This window comes from Vitis vinifera, chromosome 5, assembly GCF_030704535.1.
Source record: "Vitis vinifera cultivar Pinot Noir 40024 chromosome 5, ASM3070453v1".
In the NCBI taxonomy this organism is placed as follows: Eukaryota; Viridiplantae; Streptophyta; class Magnoliopsida; order Vitales; family Vitaceae; genus Vitis; species Vitis vinifera.
The window spans coordinates 1,414,455-1,433,670 of record NC_081809.1 but is presented as its reverse complement, the minus strand read 5'-3'; the positions used below and the strand labels follow the sequence as shown (position 1 = coordinate 1,433,670).

Here is a 19,216-nt window from a genome sequence, read left to right as displayed (position 1 = left end):
TTTTTACAAGGGTACAATGATCGAAAAGCTCACGCATTAAACACGTGCCTATCTAAATTCATATGATATCTCCTAGACCTAATAATGTACCATTTATTGAAATCAAAAGGTTTCAATCATTTATCATATTTATTGTGGTAAATTTTTATAATATTAATGGGGTGTTTGATAAAATTTAAATATTATTATTTAATTATTTAAATAAATTTTAAATTAAACTATATTTAAATCATTAACTTAAAATTTATTATTTAATTTTTATTTTAAATAATAAATTTATTTAATAAAATTAATTTAAAATTTATTATAAATCATTAAATTGATATATTTATACTCATGACTTATAATTAAAATAAAAAAGTCAAATAAAAAAAATAAAATAATAATATAAAATTAAAAATAAGTTATTTATTTTTATTTATTATTTAAAATTATTTTTTATTTTAAATTATATTATTAAATTATTTTGTTAAATATATTTAATTTATTTGATGATTTAAATTAAATTATTAAATATTCACCAAATATCACGGATAGATGCTCAATGTGAACCTACCTGGCTATCCGGATAAAAAGCACATAATTTTTTTTTTACGTTTTTTTATTTTTGCCACAAATCCTTGACAAGATCAATTTTGGGCTGAAAACAAAAACAATATGATAATTGATAACAGTGTCCAAACTTGGAAAAAACAAACTAGTGCGAAAAGTCAATTATAGCCCCCGCAGAAGAGAAAACAGACGTCTAATTCATGGGCCTAGAAAAATTAAGTGCTGGCTACCAGGATGGGCCCAGTTCCTAAAATGGGCCCGGCCAAAAAAAATATTGAAGATTTGGAGATGATGACGTGATTTAAGGGGGTGTTTTTGATGCCTCGTAGGTGGGGGGCTTCATTGGGCCCACCCACATCTTTGAATCTGAATTTGGCTACAAATAATTGGGCTCATTATTTTGATGTTATCCAAATTAATGTTTATATAATAATTTTATATTTGGGTAAGGTCGCATTATTAGTTCTCAACATTATGAGTAGAAAAGTACACAAAAAAAAAAAAATACAAATTTTGTCACGTTATGTTAAGTTTATGAGCACTTGTTTGAGAGTGATTTTGGCAAGTGATTAAAAGTGTGTTTGGGAGTAATTTTAAAAAACGTTTTTAATATTTCTAATACTTAAATAATAAAAAATTTCAAGTGTTAAAAAGATTAAAAGCGTTTTCTAGAATCACTGTCAAATATATTCTAAAATATTTTTTAATACTTAAAAACGTTTTCTAACAAAAATTATATATTTAATAAATTTTTTAAAATTTGAAATTTTATTTGAAATAATTCCTAAACAATCACCTAACGAATAATTATTCCAAAAATCGTTTTTTATTATATAATACATTACAAAAAGTACTATTAAGATATTTTTCAAAATTCTGTCCAAATATCAAGTGATGCTTTTTAAATGTGTTTCTAATATAAACACTATAAATAAAGGTGCTTTAGCTAAAATTGCTTTTACACAAAGTTAAAATAAATTAATCTTGTATCAATTACTTTCTTAGGATGGATTTTAGCTTTAGAATAAGTGTGTATTTCACAGTATTTTAAAAATATTCACCCATTATTTAATATTACAGGGTGATTTTTTAAAATTTTAAAAGTATTTTTTTATTTTTTTACTAAACATCTATTTTTTGTTTTTTCAAAAACACTTTTTAAGTTAACAATGATTAAATTAGAACTTAATATTATATTTTAAAAGTGACTTTATAAACAAAGGGCAATTTAATATTTAAAAAAAAATTAAAACACAAAAATTATAAATTATGTTGGCAAGTATGTGAATCAAAATTATATTTAAAAATTATATCCAAAATCAAAATTTTAATCTCACATGACTCATGTCAATAAATATGATCCTCTCTTAAAGAGCATATAATTTAAATGATTTAGAGTGCATTTAATAGTAATTTTAGTATTTTTAACATATGAAAACTTTTATATTTCAAGTATTAGACATGTTAAAAACACTTTTTAGAATCATTGTCAAACGAATTCTTAAAGTTTGTGATTTTACAAAGCATTTTTAACCCAAAAAGTGTGTGTGTGTGTTTTTTTTTAATTGGATGTTTTGTAAAATTTATGAAATATTTTTTAAAATCTGAAAAATTAGTTATAGTGTTGAAAAATTACTTATAGTTTTTTCTTGAAAAACACTTTAAGTGATCCCATGTTCGATTCCTATAAAATTTGAGAGAAAATATAAGAGAAAGAAAATAGAGAGAAAATGTAAAAGAAAAAAAAAATACATAAATAAATCAAATTCATAAATTATTTTTATTTGCTATTTTAAACTCATTTTATTTATTTCAACTCAATTTAAAAATAAATAAATTTCTAATTAATTTTAATTATATTTAATTTTCTTTGAAATTTTTCATAAAATAATCAAACTTGAGAAAATTATTTTTCTTAATATTTTTTTAATACTTTCTAAAAATCAAACATAACCTAAAAATACTTTAAATAAAAATACTACCAAACATATTAGAAAACATATAAATAACAAGCATTTCAATAAAACCGGTGTACAAACAATTATTATTATTGAGAATGTGTCATTAATAGTTTGTTGAATAGATGGAAAATTATTATTAAATCGGATACAAAGTAATGAAACTAAAATATATCTATCATGATGTGATTGGTTCCATTTTAAAATGTCATTATTATTGCTGGAAAAAAAAATTTGAAAAATAAAAAAATAAAAAGGAAGAAAAAAAGGAGGAAGGAAGAAGAAGAAGTGGTTCATGCATTTGGATGGGAGTAAAGAGTGGGGAAGAGATAAGCTTAGAAAGGATACTGAGTGGGCACTAACCTCAAAGGAAGCAGTGGGAGTCATGGGTAACAATTATTGCAATCCGCCAAGATGGGACTTCACTAGAAACTTCCTTTCAAGACTTAAATGGTGTTTCAAGGACATTCATGTTTTCTAATTTCATTTTTTTAAATAAAAAAGAAAAAAAAATTAAAAACTATTTATAAAAATACAACTATCAAACTTTTGTATAGCACTAGATTTTTATTTTATTTTTATTTAATTATTTTACCATTGTCCAAGAAAAGTCATTTTCAATATATATTTTTAAAACAGATTTTTTTAATCAACTGAAAAAGAAATAAATAGTTTTTGGAAGTAGTGGAGAGTGGTCTTTTTTTTTTTTCCGGTTTCTTGGAAGTGAGGGTCCTGAGGGCGTATTGAAGGGGCCAAGATCAAGTCATCAGCCTTATTCTCATGTGGGACCACGTGGGCTTGGGATATTTTTCAAAAATGAGAAGGGCCCGTCAAGATGAGAATCTATATAGGGTGGTGGGCCAGTCCCAATAACGAAAAGCGATCCAATAGCCCATTACCACACACACAGCTGAGGTCATTAAAGCCGGTCAAGTAGTGAGTCAACCTGCCTCGTGGGTTGCTTCGCTGCTGCCTTCCAATAACATCCTTGGCTTATGCTTATCTCGAAGGATCAGCCTTCGGCACCCATAGTGGCGGTATTTATACTTGGTAGCTACCTGAATGGCCTTCAGTACACGTCCCATAGCTGTCCTCTCCTCTCCTCAACATCACTCAAATGTAAAAATAAAAATTTTAAGAAATATTTAAAAATTAAATTTATCTTAACAAATTTAAAAATATTTAAAATTTTATATATTATATTTTTTTTAGAATACGCTTTTTAGACTGATCTTTTCAATTGGGTGACGGCAAATAGACTACAGGTAACCTAATCCTCTCTTTTATTTCATTCTCCACTCATAAAAAAGCTTCATTTGCAAAATCTCTCTCTTGTCGATTCACATTGATTAAGAGAAAGAAACTGGAATTTTCAGTTAATTGTGTGGAGTGGATATATTTTCAAACATAATAGAATCAAATTTTATTTAAATCAGACTCGGAAGGTCACATGGATCATCAAAGCTGAAGTTGAAGTAAATAGTGTTTTTCCCCTATTTCGCCATCCACAGCCAGAAGGAAGAGGGTAAACAAGTGGGGAAAAGACTAAAGATTATGAAAATAGCAGCATCACTGGGCGAGAGAGGTAAACAATGGGAGAGGGAGGGGCTAAAACTTGAAGATGGCAGCACCACTAGATGGCTTTGAAGCGAATATATACAGGCCAAGGTCATTCTTGTTGATCACGCCCTTCTCAATCCTTGATTGGTAGAATTGATCCTGATAAAAGCATGGAATCATGATGTCTAATGTCAAAAACTTGCTTTTGTAAGAGAGAGAGTGGAATTCCAGCTTTGGGAGTAGGAAACAGACCTTCAAATTTAGAATGAATTGTGGGACAATGCTCTCTTTCACCAAGGCAACTGCACAACCACCCCATCCAGCTCCAGTAAGCCTTGCTCCAAGCGCTCCATTATCCCGGCAAATCTTTACAAGCTCTTCCAACTCTGGGCAGCTAATCACAGGAAAACCAGGAAAGCCTTTATGAGTAATATGATCAACACAATTGGTAGGGGCAAAGGATTTTTGTTCAGAGAGTAATTTTATCACGTACTAGACACAAATTGCAATCACAATATAACCTTCTTGTTTTCTTCTACTTTTATTTTCAAATTATTAAGTTCCTATACTTAGGCTCTAAGGACAAAAAGAGCTAGCAGTATAAGCAAAAGTTGTGTTGGTTACCAAGTTGTTGCATTCAGGAGGATTGAATTTTACCTGCACTCGTATAAAACACTGCAGCTGTCGTGGCTCTTGTTCATAAGGTCACCGAGCTTCTTTAGCATGTCTTCCTCACTGCAATAATAGTACTTCGGAAATTAGAATTCAAGAAAGTTGAATTGGTCAACCACTTCTCTATAACACACACAACAATAAACCCTTTTGATTGAAATCAACTTGTCATGATAGGATGGCAATTCCCAAACACTGCAGTCCATTCCAATAATACATCAAAGGTTCAAAGGTATACTAGGATAGCCCCCATTTAACAAATATGAACATCAACAGAATGGAGGTCCTAGACGACTTAAATTTTTGGTAGTATGTTGTGTCAATAGATGGACTATAATGTGGTGCCCAGATCTTTCTCAATGCAAAAAGAAAAAGAGACAAAGTAGAATTACAACCAAGTTCAGTTTTGGTATGATCAGTTCCCAGACAACTTAGTTTTAGCTCACATGATAAATTCACTGCAACAGCACAGTATATGTAGAATATGCATGGAATGATAATTGGTGTCTTGGAAGATGACTCACCTTAACCCTGACAACACAGTGTCCCTGAAAGCATGAACACGCCTGGCCTCAGAGTATACATGGGAGGCTCTCTGGAAGATGAGAGTCAGTACAAAATTAGTAGAAAACAAGGACATGAGCATAACTATAACCTTTCGAAAGAAAAAGTTCAGATTATAATGTCAAAAAAATGCCACAAAAAAAAAAAAAAAACCTTGAGGCAATTCCAAATGGGCATTGGGCATGCAGTAACTAATTTTGAAGATTTGGGTTATTTCCTATTCAATAGTTCGGAAGAAAAACGAAACTAGAACTCAAAGTAGGACGTAGAAAATTTGAGAAGTTAACAACTTGACCATAAGTTATTGAGATGAACTCCACAAAGAGGAAACTATTTTTCAGGTGGTTGATACAAAACTAACTCAAAATGCATTGGATCTGACATTCTGTAACATTTCCTCAGGACCTATGGCACTAGTTTTCAACAGAGAAAAGATAACCATATAGAGTGAAGTTCAACTCAGAAATGCAGTAACAAAAATTTCGTATTGGACAAAGCTAGCTAATTTCAGAGTCGAAAGTAACTAGCGCAAAATTTTAATAAATAAATAAATATATATACATATATATATATCGTAATAATAAAAACGATGTAAGGATTACAGCAAGAAAAATTCATAAATTCAGATCATAATCCAATTATGTCACAGAGTAAAAACAAGGCTATCTGGACTAGTCTTAAAAATGAGCTACCTGAAATAATTTAAAATGCTTGGCAGCTTTTAACACATCCAAAGAGGTTGGCGAATTGCCAAAGACTGATGGCAGACTTTCCTCAATGATTTTCTCAATTTCTTCAGCTGTATATGGTTCTTCCTTCAAAAATTCCTAGGGTAAAGAGAGAAGAAACGTTAATAATCTGATATGGAATGAGAAAGTGAAACCATTATGTTTGACTCAAACCAAACCATAAAATCCTGAGGTATAGAAGGTAATACAAAGTCCTTGATCATAGCCAATCCTCAACTTGTATTGACAAAGTGGTGAGAAGAAAGTATTCAAGTTTCACAATTATGAATTCTTAAATACCTTGACAGCTACGACAGGATCGGAAGAGCCATGATCACTTGCAAATGATACACACAATCCCTCAACATCAGAAAGAGTTTTCACCTCTGCAATTGCTTGTTGTGGTTTCATTCCAAGCTTTATACCAAGAACAATCTGCAGAAGTGTGCCACAGTTAGTTTTCAAGTTTAAACTGGCAAAGCTAGTCCACTTTCTAATGAACAATGAAGAAAAATTTTGGAAGGAAGGGGAGAAAAAGAATCCAGTTTATTTTTCTTCATTAGTTTTTTTCTAATGAGGATAAATGAGGAAAATTTAAGTGTACTGATACCCAGTGTATGGTCTCTAGCTATATGTTCCCTTTCGAGTTTCTTCATCCATGATTAGTTTGTGTTTCCAAATCACCATAACAAACCCAGAGAAGGGCTCAATTAGGGAGACTGTTCAAATTCATTTCTCTAAAATATCACAAAAGTGGGGGAAAAAGTGTATCTTGTAGTTCGTGGGGTCCCCTAACATCCCATTTCCCATCAAATTTATTGACATGTGATATAGTTTGTGTTTTCAAATCACAAATTGAAACTGAACAAAGGCTCAAATATAATAAAACTAATAAGCATCTGAGTGCCACTGCTTGTCAAGTAATTAGATCATTTAAACTATATCATTTTCCACTCAAGGAAAAGTTCAAACTTACAGCAGCTAGCCGACATTCAACAACCCGGTTATTATAATTTGTAGCAGCAGTTACTGCCTTTTGGGACTCTGCCAAAGAATGAGCTATTACAAAAGATCCACCAGCAGGAAGTTGCACATCGGTCGCACGGACAGGGTTGAAATCAATCAGTTCTGCAAACCCAGATTTCGCCATGATAGAGATAGCCTGTCAAGTAAAATAGAAGGCAAGTGATATTGGCTATAGCCTTTTATCTTTAAAAAGTAAAGATCAAATTAAGTGATATCATCATGTCAACGTAGTTCACACATCCAATTGTATCATCAAGAATATAAACACCAGAGAGCAATTTAAAAAGTTTGTCCGAATGCCATCTGAATGAAAACAAATCAACAATTGAAAAATTTAGCAAGCTACTAGCAGATTCCTTGAGGGAAAAAAAAAAAAAACCAACAACTACTACTCATATTAAGAGTCTGCCAACTTCCTACTGAAGTTCATTCCATAAAAGCATGTTTCTGAAACTTACACTAATTTTCAACATTAAATTGCAAAAATTTGAATATTGAAAATCTGTGATTTTAACAGATTCAATATCTGTGTACAACAAGTACCATTACGCACGCTTTTGATAGTTCTGGAAAACCCTATATTTAGGTACCTCCATATTCAAAACCTTGAAAATTTAGAATGCATACAATTATTCTTTTCCATAGGCAAACGAAATTTTGCACCTTAATAGACAGGAAGGAATGAAGCATGTGAAGCACTCCATTAGCAAGAAATTAATAAATATCCAACAAAAAAAAAAAAGAGATGATATCAATAATCCGCCAAAGACATTCTCTACATCAACTCTGGACCAATACAGACAGTGTCGTTATTGTAACCAAGGTAATGAACCCCAATGTAGCAATCAGCAGATGTATGATACTGTATAATCTAACCAGTGGGAGAGATAACAATATGATTCAGCACTTGACACAAAAAAAAAAGAAAAAAAAAAGGCATTGAAAAGACAATTATCAGTCTTTTTTATCTTTACATGCATCAGTTTAGTGTGCATCCATGGGCAAGTATGCACCATTTTCCTTAGGTGGTGTTTGAAATGAATATCATCAGGCCCTACAGGATTACTACTGCAACAGATAAGTTGATTTAAGCATAGGTAACAAAAGTGTTCACCCAGCCCATATAGCCTATAAATGCAAGCGTGATCACAACATTTAAAAAACAAGGATTAAACTGATACTCTATAATGCTAAAGGAACAACTAGCCACTAATTCAACAAGATCATTCTTAAATGTTAAATCCAGAGATAAGGCAACTCAATCCATCACAAACATAAGTTCCAGAAGAATCAAAGAGGAAACAAAGCGTAAGACGATTTATTTTACAAGGAAATGCAAAATGCTTGATAATGTTCCTTGTTAGAGAGTTCTACACCAATGATTCAAGAAAATCAGCATGAAATCATGAGTGCAAAGCACAAGGTTTATAACCTGGTCCATACCACCAGATTGTGTTCCAATGTGTCGCTCACATTCACATGTTAGTTGGGCAACGTCTTTCTGAAAAACAAGGAACAAATATTAGAATAAACAAATAGGATTTGCTATTGTATGGTCAAGCTAATAAATGAAGCCAATTTAGCTTAGGCCATTCCCTGTATTCATTAGTTATTTACTTTCCATCTATTAGTGTGTAAATCATTCCCATTATTGAGAGTACCCCTAAAAATATGTACATGGAATACCATTAAAACAAAATATTAAGCACCAATATCCATCTCAACCAAGAATAAGATTTGTGACAATCCATGAGGCAATTAAATTTTTAATTTCTTGTGTTAAAAACAGGAACAAAAAAAAGGAACATAAACAAATAGATGTAGAATATGCATAAACAGGGAAAATGGGACAAAGCTACATCTAAAGACAGAAATAACACCAATAAATTTAGATGATATTAGCTTAATGTAACCAAGTACACAGCTTTAATGAGGCAAAGTGCACTGTATATACTACTGCCTCTACCATGGAGATCATTCATGATCCATATAAAGAAATTAAACTTCTGAATATAAAATTTTGTGAATTTTTATTGAGTACTATTTGCAGGGTGCAGATTACATGATGAAAGCTTCCTTGAAACCCAGCTTGTCCTTTGGATTCCAATGCTAAGTTTCCAGTTTCCCACCCATGAACAAATGTAAGCATTCATAAAACGGCCATTTATGAATAAAAATTCCTTGAAAACATTATGTAAAAATGCCAGACATTAGACTGCATTCAACTCAGCCATCCTAGGATCCTGTGTACACAGGATCAGCACAGGGCAATGGCATCTCATTAAGACAAGTATGCAACAAAATAAAGTACTTCTTTGCAGATCAGAAAAATGCGTAAAACACCTTTGGGAAGCTGACATCATAAGCAGCCATTATAGCAATCATAGATGAGCAAACAAATGCCGCAGAGCTTGATAGTCCAGATCCTGTAGGAAAATAATGTGACTCAAACTTCATACTATAAGGAAGAGAGTTACCCCAAAATAACAGTGACATTGTCCTTATACATGAAAATGATAGGAAACTAAACCTGTAGGAACCGTGCCATCAATAAGGACATCAAGTCCAACTGGTACACCAACATCAACTCCTTTTAATTTAGCATATTCATAATAACCTTTGTACCTGTAGAGTGTAGAAGATGAACCATTAATTTCCGGTGACAAGCAACATTAACAAAATTCGAGTCCAACCTATTAAAGTAATGGAGAGGTAAACTAATTATTATGTCCAAGGTGACAAAATACAAAACAATTTTTTCTCACTAATTGACTAGAATAAGCTTCCCATGGATCGTTCTTTTCTTACCCATGTATATCTATAGAAACAAACAGACAAAACAAAATAACCAGAAGTGTGTCATACCCGCAAATGAAATAATGACCCCATTTGTGATTCTTTAAATCAATTTCCTGCATAGCAACAATGCCAAATGATTTAACATTTTACACTGCCTTGTCATAAATAGAAATGAAAATTACAAAGAGCACATTAAGTCCCTGAGCCTAAGTTGATTCATAATGTAAAGAAGAAATAAGCACATAGAAAAAGGCCATGCCCCTGATGAAAAGTACCCTGCATCAGAGCCCCTGAATTTTTTATAAAAAGTACTTATTTACAGAATGTTTATACAAAAGCCAAATATCCACGAACAAACAAAAAAGAACCAAATGTGAATCACGTTGATAAACGTTTTATAACCTCGAATCAATAATAGCTTTACGCCACAAAACAAAATCATATCAAAAGCAGAACATTTCAGATTTTACAGAAATAAAATTACAAATCAACCCAATTCGCCGCAACAAATGGTAAAGCTCTGAAAAACTTAGACATAAGACATAATGTGCTCTACTCGTTAAAAGAGTCCCAATTAGCATAAAACAAACAACAAAAAAAAGTCACAGACAAGCATAATTAAAGAAAATTCATCAACATACCTGCTCGGGATCAGCAGGATAAGTACACATAGTATACTTATCACTAACATTAGCAATTCGAAGAAGTTTCGGACTCTCTCCGGCGTCATGCTTCCGAATCGCCACGATCGTGTCCTGCCGTATTGCCATCGGCAACACCGAATAGCCTTCATAATCAATGTGCTCTCCTATCAAATTCACCCTCCCTGCACCCAAAAATAAAAAATAAAACCATCAAAAACCTCCCGATACTCCATCAATCAATCATCCAAACCCACCACAATCCCCACCACACACCCACTCACAAAAACTCCAAAAATCTCCTCCTTTTCCTCGTCATACAATACACGACCAACAGAAAAACTATGAACACGCGTGTTACCGACCTGGAGATCGAGCGAAAATATCAGGAGCCTGGCCGAACACTTCGACGAACTTGGATTTCAATCCGTCGAATCGCAGTTGAGCTTCTTCGAGTTGAGATCCGCCTCCGTACACTGGCTCGAGAGCCGAGAAAACAGGAACCGGAAGGTCTTCGTGTTTCGCCATTGATTCCGAGCCGAACAAATCTCCGGGTTTCGGACGCCTCTGAAACTCAGAAAGGACTGTATGGTGAAAATCGGTTGTTTCCGGGATTATGGAAAACGATATAAGAAAATGCTCAACCTTTTCGGAATTCGATAACTGCCAGATCAGCATATATGAAGATTAAAAAAAGATTCGGATAAGTTTTAATCGTTTGGGAAAAGATAGCTCAACAAGTGTTTCACTTTGGCTAATTTGACGTGTCAAAATTCAATTGGTTATTGCTAGCTGTATTAGTGTATTTTAACTTAAAAGAGAAAACCCGTGGCTGTGGGCCAAACAGGGTCAAGCCATTCATTTCTAACAAAAGTTGGTGTCTTCTCTTGTAAGGAAGTTATGGTTTTTTTTAGTTTCCTCCCATATTTTTAAATTTTAATTTCCGTTCATCAATTTCTTTTTCCAAATTTGCGTTAGATATTTCCGAAGAAAAGAAAAATAAAAAAGGGATGTTTAGAAATTTCAAATTTCACAATCACGGGCGAGAGAGCGGCGGTTTGTCATCTTCTAGCTGTGAAGACATTAGTTCCCATTAGTTTTGTGGAGCGTTATCCTGTCCTAATTAAAATGGGTTATTTAGTCATTTTCAAAGCATCGTCATGTTTTATGCAGCGCTTTCCCTTTACCCCAAAGTGTCTTTGGGCGGAAGGGCATTCCATCATTTGTTGTCTGTTCCGAGTAGAAATCAGTTAGAGATAATCACCATTTGCAATCAAATCAACATCATAATCCTATTCACTTTTTGTTGTTAAAATGGTTGTTTTCATCCCTAAATGACCTAATCACTTTTTGTCATTAAAATGGTTGCTTTCATCCCTAAATGACTTGAGCTCTGACCCAGACAGCTAGGTTTCTTTATTCTTACAAAATTTAAAATTAATTATTTTTGTATAAACCAACATGTTTAGCTTTTAAAAGGTTAGAAACATTTTTTATTTAATTTTTTTTTCAAAAAAAGAAGAAGTTATTTTCTAACATTTGACAATTTTCTTATAAAAAATATTTTTTTTTAAACTTATTCTTGAAACATGAAATTATTTTAAAACATATTTCAATTGTATTAAATGATTTATTTTAAAAAATTATCCTACAAATATGAAAATTATTAAAAATAAAACATATAAAAGTCATTTTAAAAAAACATTTCAAAACACAAAAAAGGAAAAAGTTGAAAACTTTCTAAATTTCCAAAACTTTTTCTTTCAAAAAATGTCAGAAAATCGTTGTTAAAAACATTTATAAAAAATGTTCTTAAAATCTGTTTTTAAAAACACTTGATGACTATTGTTTAAAACAGGTTTTGGAAAACATTTTGGCCATAGGCTCTTCACTCTCGGCACAAGCATCCAAGGTTAAATCGATCAATTTTGTCACTTGGGGATTCAAAGGTCTAGATCCATCAGCCATGATTTGGTAACTACCAACTACAACGGGTAAACCAACCATCACAAACTATCAAAATCATCACTACAGGAAATCTAGACACATGAATCCTAGAAACTCTATCAACATAAATAGTTCAGAAGGCTATATAATCCATCAAACAATGACAAAAGGCCCACGTCAAATATAGGCATATCTAACCCACCAGGCCAGATTTTGAAAAAGTTTTACATATACCTCTCTAGACCTGCTCAAACAGATCCCATGAGGCCTACATTGTGGACCCAAATGACCATCATATCTGGTCTTGAATGGCAATGCCAGTTCCAACTGGGAAGGTCCTATACAAAGTCCGACTTCAGTAAACTTCCAGAAAAAAAAAAGCGGTTAAAGTGAAAATCGGCCAACCTCTTCATCCTCATCTTCGTCTATAACATCCTCCTCCTCACTGGACCTCACATAATCGTCTTCATCTTCCTCTTCCTCTTCCTCTCCTTCATCCTCCTCATCCATTGTGGTCTTGCCGCCAGCATTTTTGTCCTTCAAACCAGTGCTCAAAACCATGGTTTCTCCCCCAGACTTCTCCATGTCCTTCCTTAGTCTATCCATGTTCTCCCGCATTCGTTCTTCCTCCAGTCGCTGTTTCTCTGCCCGTCTCTTATCAAGGTCAGCTCTACAAAACAAGCATAGGTGATTCAGAAATTAATATTGATTGCTCATTCTGGTAACCGACAGCTACAAGTTCAAAATCCATAGCATGCCTATCCTAATTCAGCAAAAAAGTGTGGTAAGGTTTGGGCCATACTTATAACTTGTCATGTACTCCTCAGCACTTGCTTCAATGGCCTTAAAGAATTCTTCCATTCCAGCACCAGAAACTGCAGATACTCCAACTGATTGTAGATTCTTATAGAATTCATCCAGCACAAGGGAGAGGCTCCGAGTCAGAGTAGATGTGTATGAGTGATCTGAGTCTAGGGCTGCATGAAAAACCTCAAAATCTTCCATCCACTGCACCCATAGCAGTAGCAAACATACATTTTTGAGGAACAAAATAATGAAATAAGAGTCGAAACATTAGGTAAAAACAAAACAAGAACAAAAAAGCACAGAGCTGAACCTTATTTTAATTTTTTCCTTTGTTTTTTTTTTTTGATAGGCAGATAAATAAATTAAGTTTAAAAAGTGAAACTGCAAAAATATATACAAGTCAAAAAGGGGAAGTCTGGAACTTAAGAAAGTCAGGAGCCCTCCAAAAAAAATGGAGAAATTACTTTCAACGTATTTTGCATCTTATCCCAGCCCTGATAGAAATACTGTTCAGGATGTTTTATATCCATATTTATCATCTTAAAATACTTTATTTTAAAGCATCTCACACTGGTCTCACAAAAGAGTTTACCTCTCTTCAGTTTCTTCAACCAAAACTTTCACCACCAAACAACAAAAACAGTGGGTGTTTAATGCCAATACCATTGCATGGTCTGTGGTGGTACCCAGAATGGCAGAACCAGAAGACAATATGGTGGGAAAAAATTTCAGTCTACTTTCTAGAAAAGCCACATAGGATGCAATTAACTAGATTGGTACTCGAAGATAGGGTGGCATCAGTCCTTTAGGTCAGAAATTTTATTATGCTTCTATGCATTGTGTCATATACTTTGCTTAACAAAAATGAAAAATAGAATAATTTTTGCAAACACTTGGCATTTTTGTGGAAAAAAATTCCACATTTCTGATGGAGCAATCTTGATAGTAACCCATTAGAATGAGATCCTAGCAAAAATGTCATATTAAAGTAACCATGGTTCAAACTTGATAAAATCTCTTGCACCTGAAAATTTACTTGTTTCTCCACCAATATCTCTGCCTTGAGTTATTGCTCGTTCATACATAACCTTGTTCATATCAATATATCCATTTAATGCTCCTATAAGGACCTCATGACATTCCTTTGAGAAGATGATAAGAAGGGATTCTTTTTCTTCTCTATGCCTTCCCATCCCTCTCCCAACTAAGAAAATAACTCCCATCAACTGCTTAGCCATTGTATGCATAAAGAACTTGCAAACTGAAAGAAATTATGATAAAGCAACAGCCCCCTATCACCTACAACCCCTCATCACCTAGACTGAATCTTCAGCCAGCGACCTCATAATGGAGCTATCAGAATAGATTAACAATTATATTGAATTTAACATTGGATCCTTTAATAATTTACAGTGAGGGCATAATAGGAAAAGGCAACAGGTTTGATGGTTCCTTTATAAAAATAGAAAAATTAACAAGAATCTTTTCTTCACCATTTACAGTACCCGAAAAGGGTCAGTGCCAACAAAAAAATACAATAACTAAATGATTGACACTTTACCATTTTAAAAGAAAAATTAAGTTAAAACATCAATAATTTGGCATCATTCAACTCATGACTTGGGATGTTGTATTTGTTGTAGTTTTGGAGACTAGGCAGAATGTTATCTTGAGGAGAAGATGGACAGCAGGAATTTTGTATTGTGAGACATGTCCCAATAAAATTGATTTATGAATTGGATGTCATCAGAGAGTTGCTTCATATTATATGAAGCCACTAGATTCTCCTTCCAAGTTCTCAATCCGTCAACATTTGTATATTCTAATAGTATGGATTTTAATCAGAGTGCATAAATTCTTATAAAAGGAAAAAAAAAATGACGTCATGATGCTCCAAAGCCACAAACAAAATCTAAGCCAAATTATGTTATCTTACTGTACTTTCAGTTTACAAGCAAAAAATCATAATTATCTTTCATTGCCAATCAATATGAACAACAAATTAAAACAGCCCAAAACAAAGTCCTCTAACCCAGATATGCCAAAAACTAATGCATGATTGAACATCCCATGAAAATTAGTTCTCCATTTATGTTGTATAACTTCTTTATCAATCCTTCATCTTAGACAGACCATTGCAAGAAATTGCAGTCATCACACCTATAATAGTGCAAACCTGAGACCACATTATTCCATGAAACTCTCAAGCTGATTATATACTATTATTCATTACTCTGCTTTCCATTTCTTAGACTGTTTGCGATAATCATCAACACCTTCAAAAAGTGTAAACGACGATGGAGCACTGAATTTCCATGGGATATGATATCCTACCGGAACCTTAATGAACAAAGTGAAGTATCATAAAAAACATATATATATATATATATAAGGAATAAATTATACCTCCAAAGCAAACTGATGTTGAGCAACGTCGACTTTGTTGAATGCCAACACCAAAGGCAACCGTGTCTTGTACAGAATGCTACAAGCATAAAGCATATTGCTCATAAAAGTAACTGGGCTTGCTGAGCGAGGTGTGTCAACTACATAAGTAATTACGGTAGGAAAGGTTGAAGCAAAAGCTTCAGTTATTATTGCTCCAGAGGCAGACCAAGTGAATATCTCAATTTGACCAGGTGTGTCTACCAGAACATAATCAAGCTGATCCGCTCGCTTCTCAATCATTGAAACAACCTACAAGTGGAAATTATCAAGATTTATTTAATATAAAACAATAAATGAACAAATATACACTAGAAAATAATGTAAGCAAAAGTAGAAATAGATGGAGAAATTTACATAGTTTGCCCTAGTTCATGTTCAAGAGTGTAATATGCACGCAAAGACAATGATGATTTTGACCTCAAACCAATAAAAGTATGTGCAAAATCTAGATGAACTCTTAGGTCAGGCACAACACCTCCACACATGCACATTATCTGGAGCAGAGATTAAGCCAGAAACAGCAAAATAGATATCCAGAAGCAGTGAAATAAAGATTTCAAGACAGCAGAATTGACATTAAACTTTCACTCTACCTCGTCAAACTTTGTAGCAAACAAGTTAAGTGATGTCAGTATTCCTCCATTGGGACCAAGATTGAACTGCTTCATTACTTCTTTGTATCGAACAGTGTCCCTTATATCAATATTAGCGCCGAATGGGAGGGTCAGAACAGCAGGATCAAGATTAATAACATAACCCCGAATATTTGAAGCTTGTGTATGGCAAACCAACCGGTGAAGAAACGTTGTCTTCCCACTCCCTAATGAAATTTATATAATTCTCAATTTGCATTCAAACAAAAAAAAAAAAAATAGGACGATGTTCTGGAAATTTGAGATACAAATGCCTTATGCTCCATTTGGATGCTTAAAAAAGGTGGTAGAAGTAAAAGGAATTTAACTTTTCAGTCTAATGTTGTTTTTTTCTTAAATTATTTGGAACCCTAAAATAAAAACTGCCCCACCAAATAGCCCAACAAATTTATCCATCTTAGGTGAGGAAAGTTTTTAGTTTTCCAATAAACTAAAACATCAACACAATGTTTGGTTCCCATCAAAGGAAAAATAGAAAGGAAGAAAAAGTAAATAACAATAAAAATTAGGTTTAAAATTAATAAATCATTTATATTTGCTACTTCATACTCGTGACATTTATTTTAACTTTTCTATATAAATATTAAATAATTTTAAAACTAATTTTAATTATATTTTATTTCCTTTCATATTTTTATGACAGAATAAAAATGAGAAAATCATTTTGCTTAGCGTTATTTTTCTTTCCTTTGGTACTTTTTGGAACAAAACATAGACTAAACATAAGAATCAAAGTTTTACTTGTGATACTTTCCCCAGTTTGCTATCAACCAAACAAAGGGTTCAGAATAAAGAAAATATCACTCGAGAAAAAATCATAATATTTTAACATACAATACCTGCCATCCCTACAACGATAATAATAACTGGCTTTCTTTTGAAACTAATTGATGAAGACCCTGCTGACCCAGATGAGGATTCCTCGATATGTAGCTTCTCCAGTGACTCGGAAATATCTTCTTTCTCTTTGCCCTTCGAGTTGAAAATAACACCAAACAATGAGGAATCACCAACACAGTCAAGGTCACTCAATAGAACCAATTCAATAAACAAATGAATATCAGACAATTGACAAAATTCAAGGTGGGTTTGTACTTTGATGTGGGCAGATTCTGCAGCATCCATTTGCATAGGCGCATCGTCCTCTGGTGATTTCAAATTTAAATTCCGGAAATCCGAATCAATGTCCATCTTTCAGCCAACTGCCAGAATGGGCTGCAATTTCAGCAGTCCCTTCCTACCCAACCAAGAAAGCGTGTTTAAAATCCCGATTTCCTCCATTTGATTGCCGAGGAAATGTAGGAAAGTAAATAAAACTTGAAAACATAAAAGGGTTAGGGTTGAGGTGGCTACTGTAAGATTCTAAATCCCTCTATAGCAATGTTTGCCGAGAAATGAAGCAAGCTCGGCCTACCTTCCCTGCTTAACCAAGGAAGCAAGCTCATAAATTCTCATCTCCTCCGTTTGATTGCCGAGAAAGCGTGGGAAATATAAAAAGCTTAGGGTCCAGTGTGGCTGTTGTTGAATTCCGAATTTTCATTCTTTTCCCAACCATTCCTCAGGAATCAAACGGAACTTTGCACCAACGTTTTAAGAAACATCGAAGATTTTGAGAGAGAAGTTTGACTTACTGTATTGATTTTGTGTTTGAAGAAGACAGTAGACCGAGCACCAACTTCCGTCTCGGGCCGAAGAGGGTTTTACCAGGGTTTGCTGGGTTTCCTTTCGCGTCTCACTTCTCACGTATATACCTCCAAAGTCAGTTAAAATCACTATAATACCCTTCATTTTTTTTATAATTCCTATTCTCCCCCCAAACCTGAAGGATCCCCTTAAAAATGACAATTTGATTTTCCCTCCCCCAAGCTTTTCTAATTCGATTTTAAGCGCCTAGTTTTCCGTACGTTAGAAGCAGAGAGGAAGAAGAGAAACAAAAACTTGTCCATCAATTTAACCAGTGAATTTAAAATTTGATTAATTTTTAAATTTTAATATATAAATATATTAGCTTTTTATTTATTTAAATTAAATTATTTATCTTATATTAAATTATTACATTAAAGTGACAAACATATGGACAAAATTAAATTATTTTAATTTTGATTTGAGTGATCCTAAATTTACTTAAGCGGAATCTAATCTCACTTTAATGAATTTGGACAACTTGTATTATAAATTAGGTTTCATGTAGTTGTTATTAATTTTTAAGCCGAGTTTAATCAAATTAAATATTTGATTTGAGTGATCCTAAATTTACTTAAGCGGAATCTAATCTCACTTTAATGAATTTGGACAACTTGTATTATAAATTAGGTTTCATGTAGTTGTTATTAATTTTTAAGTCGAGTTTGAGTTAATTATCAAATAAATGAATCGATTTTCAAATCGATAAGTTCATCCATCAATTTGATCAATAAATAGACAGGCTTAATATCAAACCCACATCTAATAAAATCAAACTTTAATATGGTTTGCAATTCCATAAAACATAAAAATTATACACCTAATTAACATTTTAATAAACAAATTAGTATAAGTTTCATACAAAGGTTATCACGGTTTATAATATCAGCCAAAGTATTGATTACACGACCTTATTCACATGTATAATTTTCATTCAATTCAACTAATTATTAAATTTTCAAATTTCAAAAGCCATGGATCGAAACTAATCAAATTTGACTTTATATTTTTAAAATTTTAAATTATTAAAAAAACATTTAACAATTTATTGGTCCAACGAATTTGGTTTCATCAAATTTATTGGTTCAATTTATATTTTGCACATCCCTACCATGAAGTTAATTAAAAAAAAAAATCAAAACAACAAAATATGGATAGTCATTACCCAAGATAATGCT

At 32.8% G+C, this 19,216-nt stretch overlaps 2 protein-coding genes across 4 annotated transcripts; both read right to left on the bottom strand.

Annotated features, from left to right (window-relative positions):
* Positions 1-3,906: 3,906 nt before the first annotated feature.
* On the bottom strand, positions 3,907-11,503 carry LOC100244839 (galactokinase). Of its 2 annotated transcripts, XM_002279611.4 has the most exons (13): positions 10,866-11,503; positions 10,501-10,685; positions 9,926-9,972; positions 9,591-9,685; positions 9,404-9,486; positions 8,493-8,561; positions 7,011-7,196; positions 6,335-6,469; positions 5,999-6,133; positions 5,267-5,337; positions 4,728-4,805; positions 4,323-4,464; positions 3,907-4,229 (listed from the first exon to the last, which is right to left on the bottom strand). In XM_002279611.4, the coding sequence occupies exons 1-13, from the start codon at positions 11,176-11,178 to the stop codon at positions 4,119-4,121; spliced, it is 1,650 nt and encodes a 549-aa protein (XP_002279647.2). In that variant the 5' UTR covers positions 11,179-11,503; the 3' UTR covers positions 3,907-4,118. The 2 variants fall into 2 exon arrangements, with proteins under 2 accessions (XP_002279647.2, XP_059592695.1); XM_059736712.1 differs by having other exon boundaries at positions 3,907-4,464; positions 10,866-11,184.
* A 1,037-nt stretch (positions 11,504-12,540) lies between these two features.
* LOC100249973 (GPN-loop GTPase QQT2) lies at positions 12,541-18,102 on the bottom strand. 2 transcript variants are annotated; one of them, XM_019219984.2, is made up of 8 exons: positions 17,987-18,073; positions 17,709-17,774; positions 17,451-17,592; positions 17,195-17,327; positions 16,296-16,522; positions 15,661-15,951; positions 13,250-13,455; positions 12,541-13,117 (listed from the first exon to the last, which is right to left on the bottom strand). In XM_019219984.2, the coding sequence occupies exons 3-8, from the start codon at positions 17,544-17,546 to the stop codon at positions 12,832-12,834; spliced, it is 1,239 nt and encodes a 412-aa protein (XP_019075529.1). In that variant the 5' UTR covers positions 17,547-17,592; positions 17,709-17,774; positions 17,987-18,073; the 3' UTR covers positions 12,541-12,831. The 2 variants fall into 2 exon arrangements, with proteins under 2 accessions (XP_019075529.1, XP_010649500.1); XM_010651198.3 differs by lacking the exon at positions 17,709-17,774 and having other exon boundaries at positions 17,987-18,102.
* Positions 18,103-19,216: the final 1,114 nt, after the last annotated feature.

Coding starts and splice junctions, on each gene's coding strand:
- LOC100249973 (XM_010651198.3), bottom strand. CDS start 17,546: ATGGACATTGATTCGGATTTCCGGAATTTAAATTTGAAATCACCAGAG. Junction 17,328..17,450: donor CAGAATCTGCCCACATCAAA/GTACAAACCCAC, acceptor TTCAACTCGAAG/GGCAAAGAGAAAGAAGATAT. Junction 16,523..17,194: donor TATCGTTGTAGGGATGGCAG/GTATTGTATGTT, acceptor AAATTTCATTAG/GGAGTGGGAAGACAACGTTT.
- LOC100244839 (XM_059736712.1), bottom strand. CDS start 11,178: ATGCTGATCTGGCAGTTATCGAATTCCGAAAAGGTTGAGCATTTTCTT. Junction 7,197..8,492: donor AATCTGGTGGTATGGACCAG/GTTATAAACCTT, acceptor TTTACTTGACAG/GCTATCTCTATCATGGCGAA. Junction 4,465..4,727: donor AGTGTTTTATACGAGTGCAG/GTAAAATTCAAT, acceptor TCCTGTGATTAG/CTGCCCAGAGTTGGAAGAGC.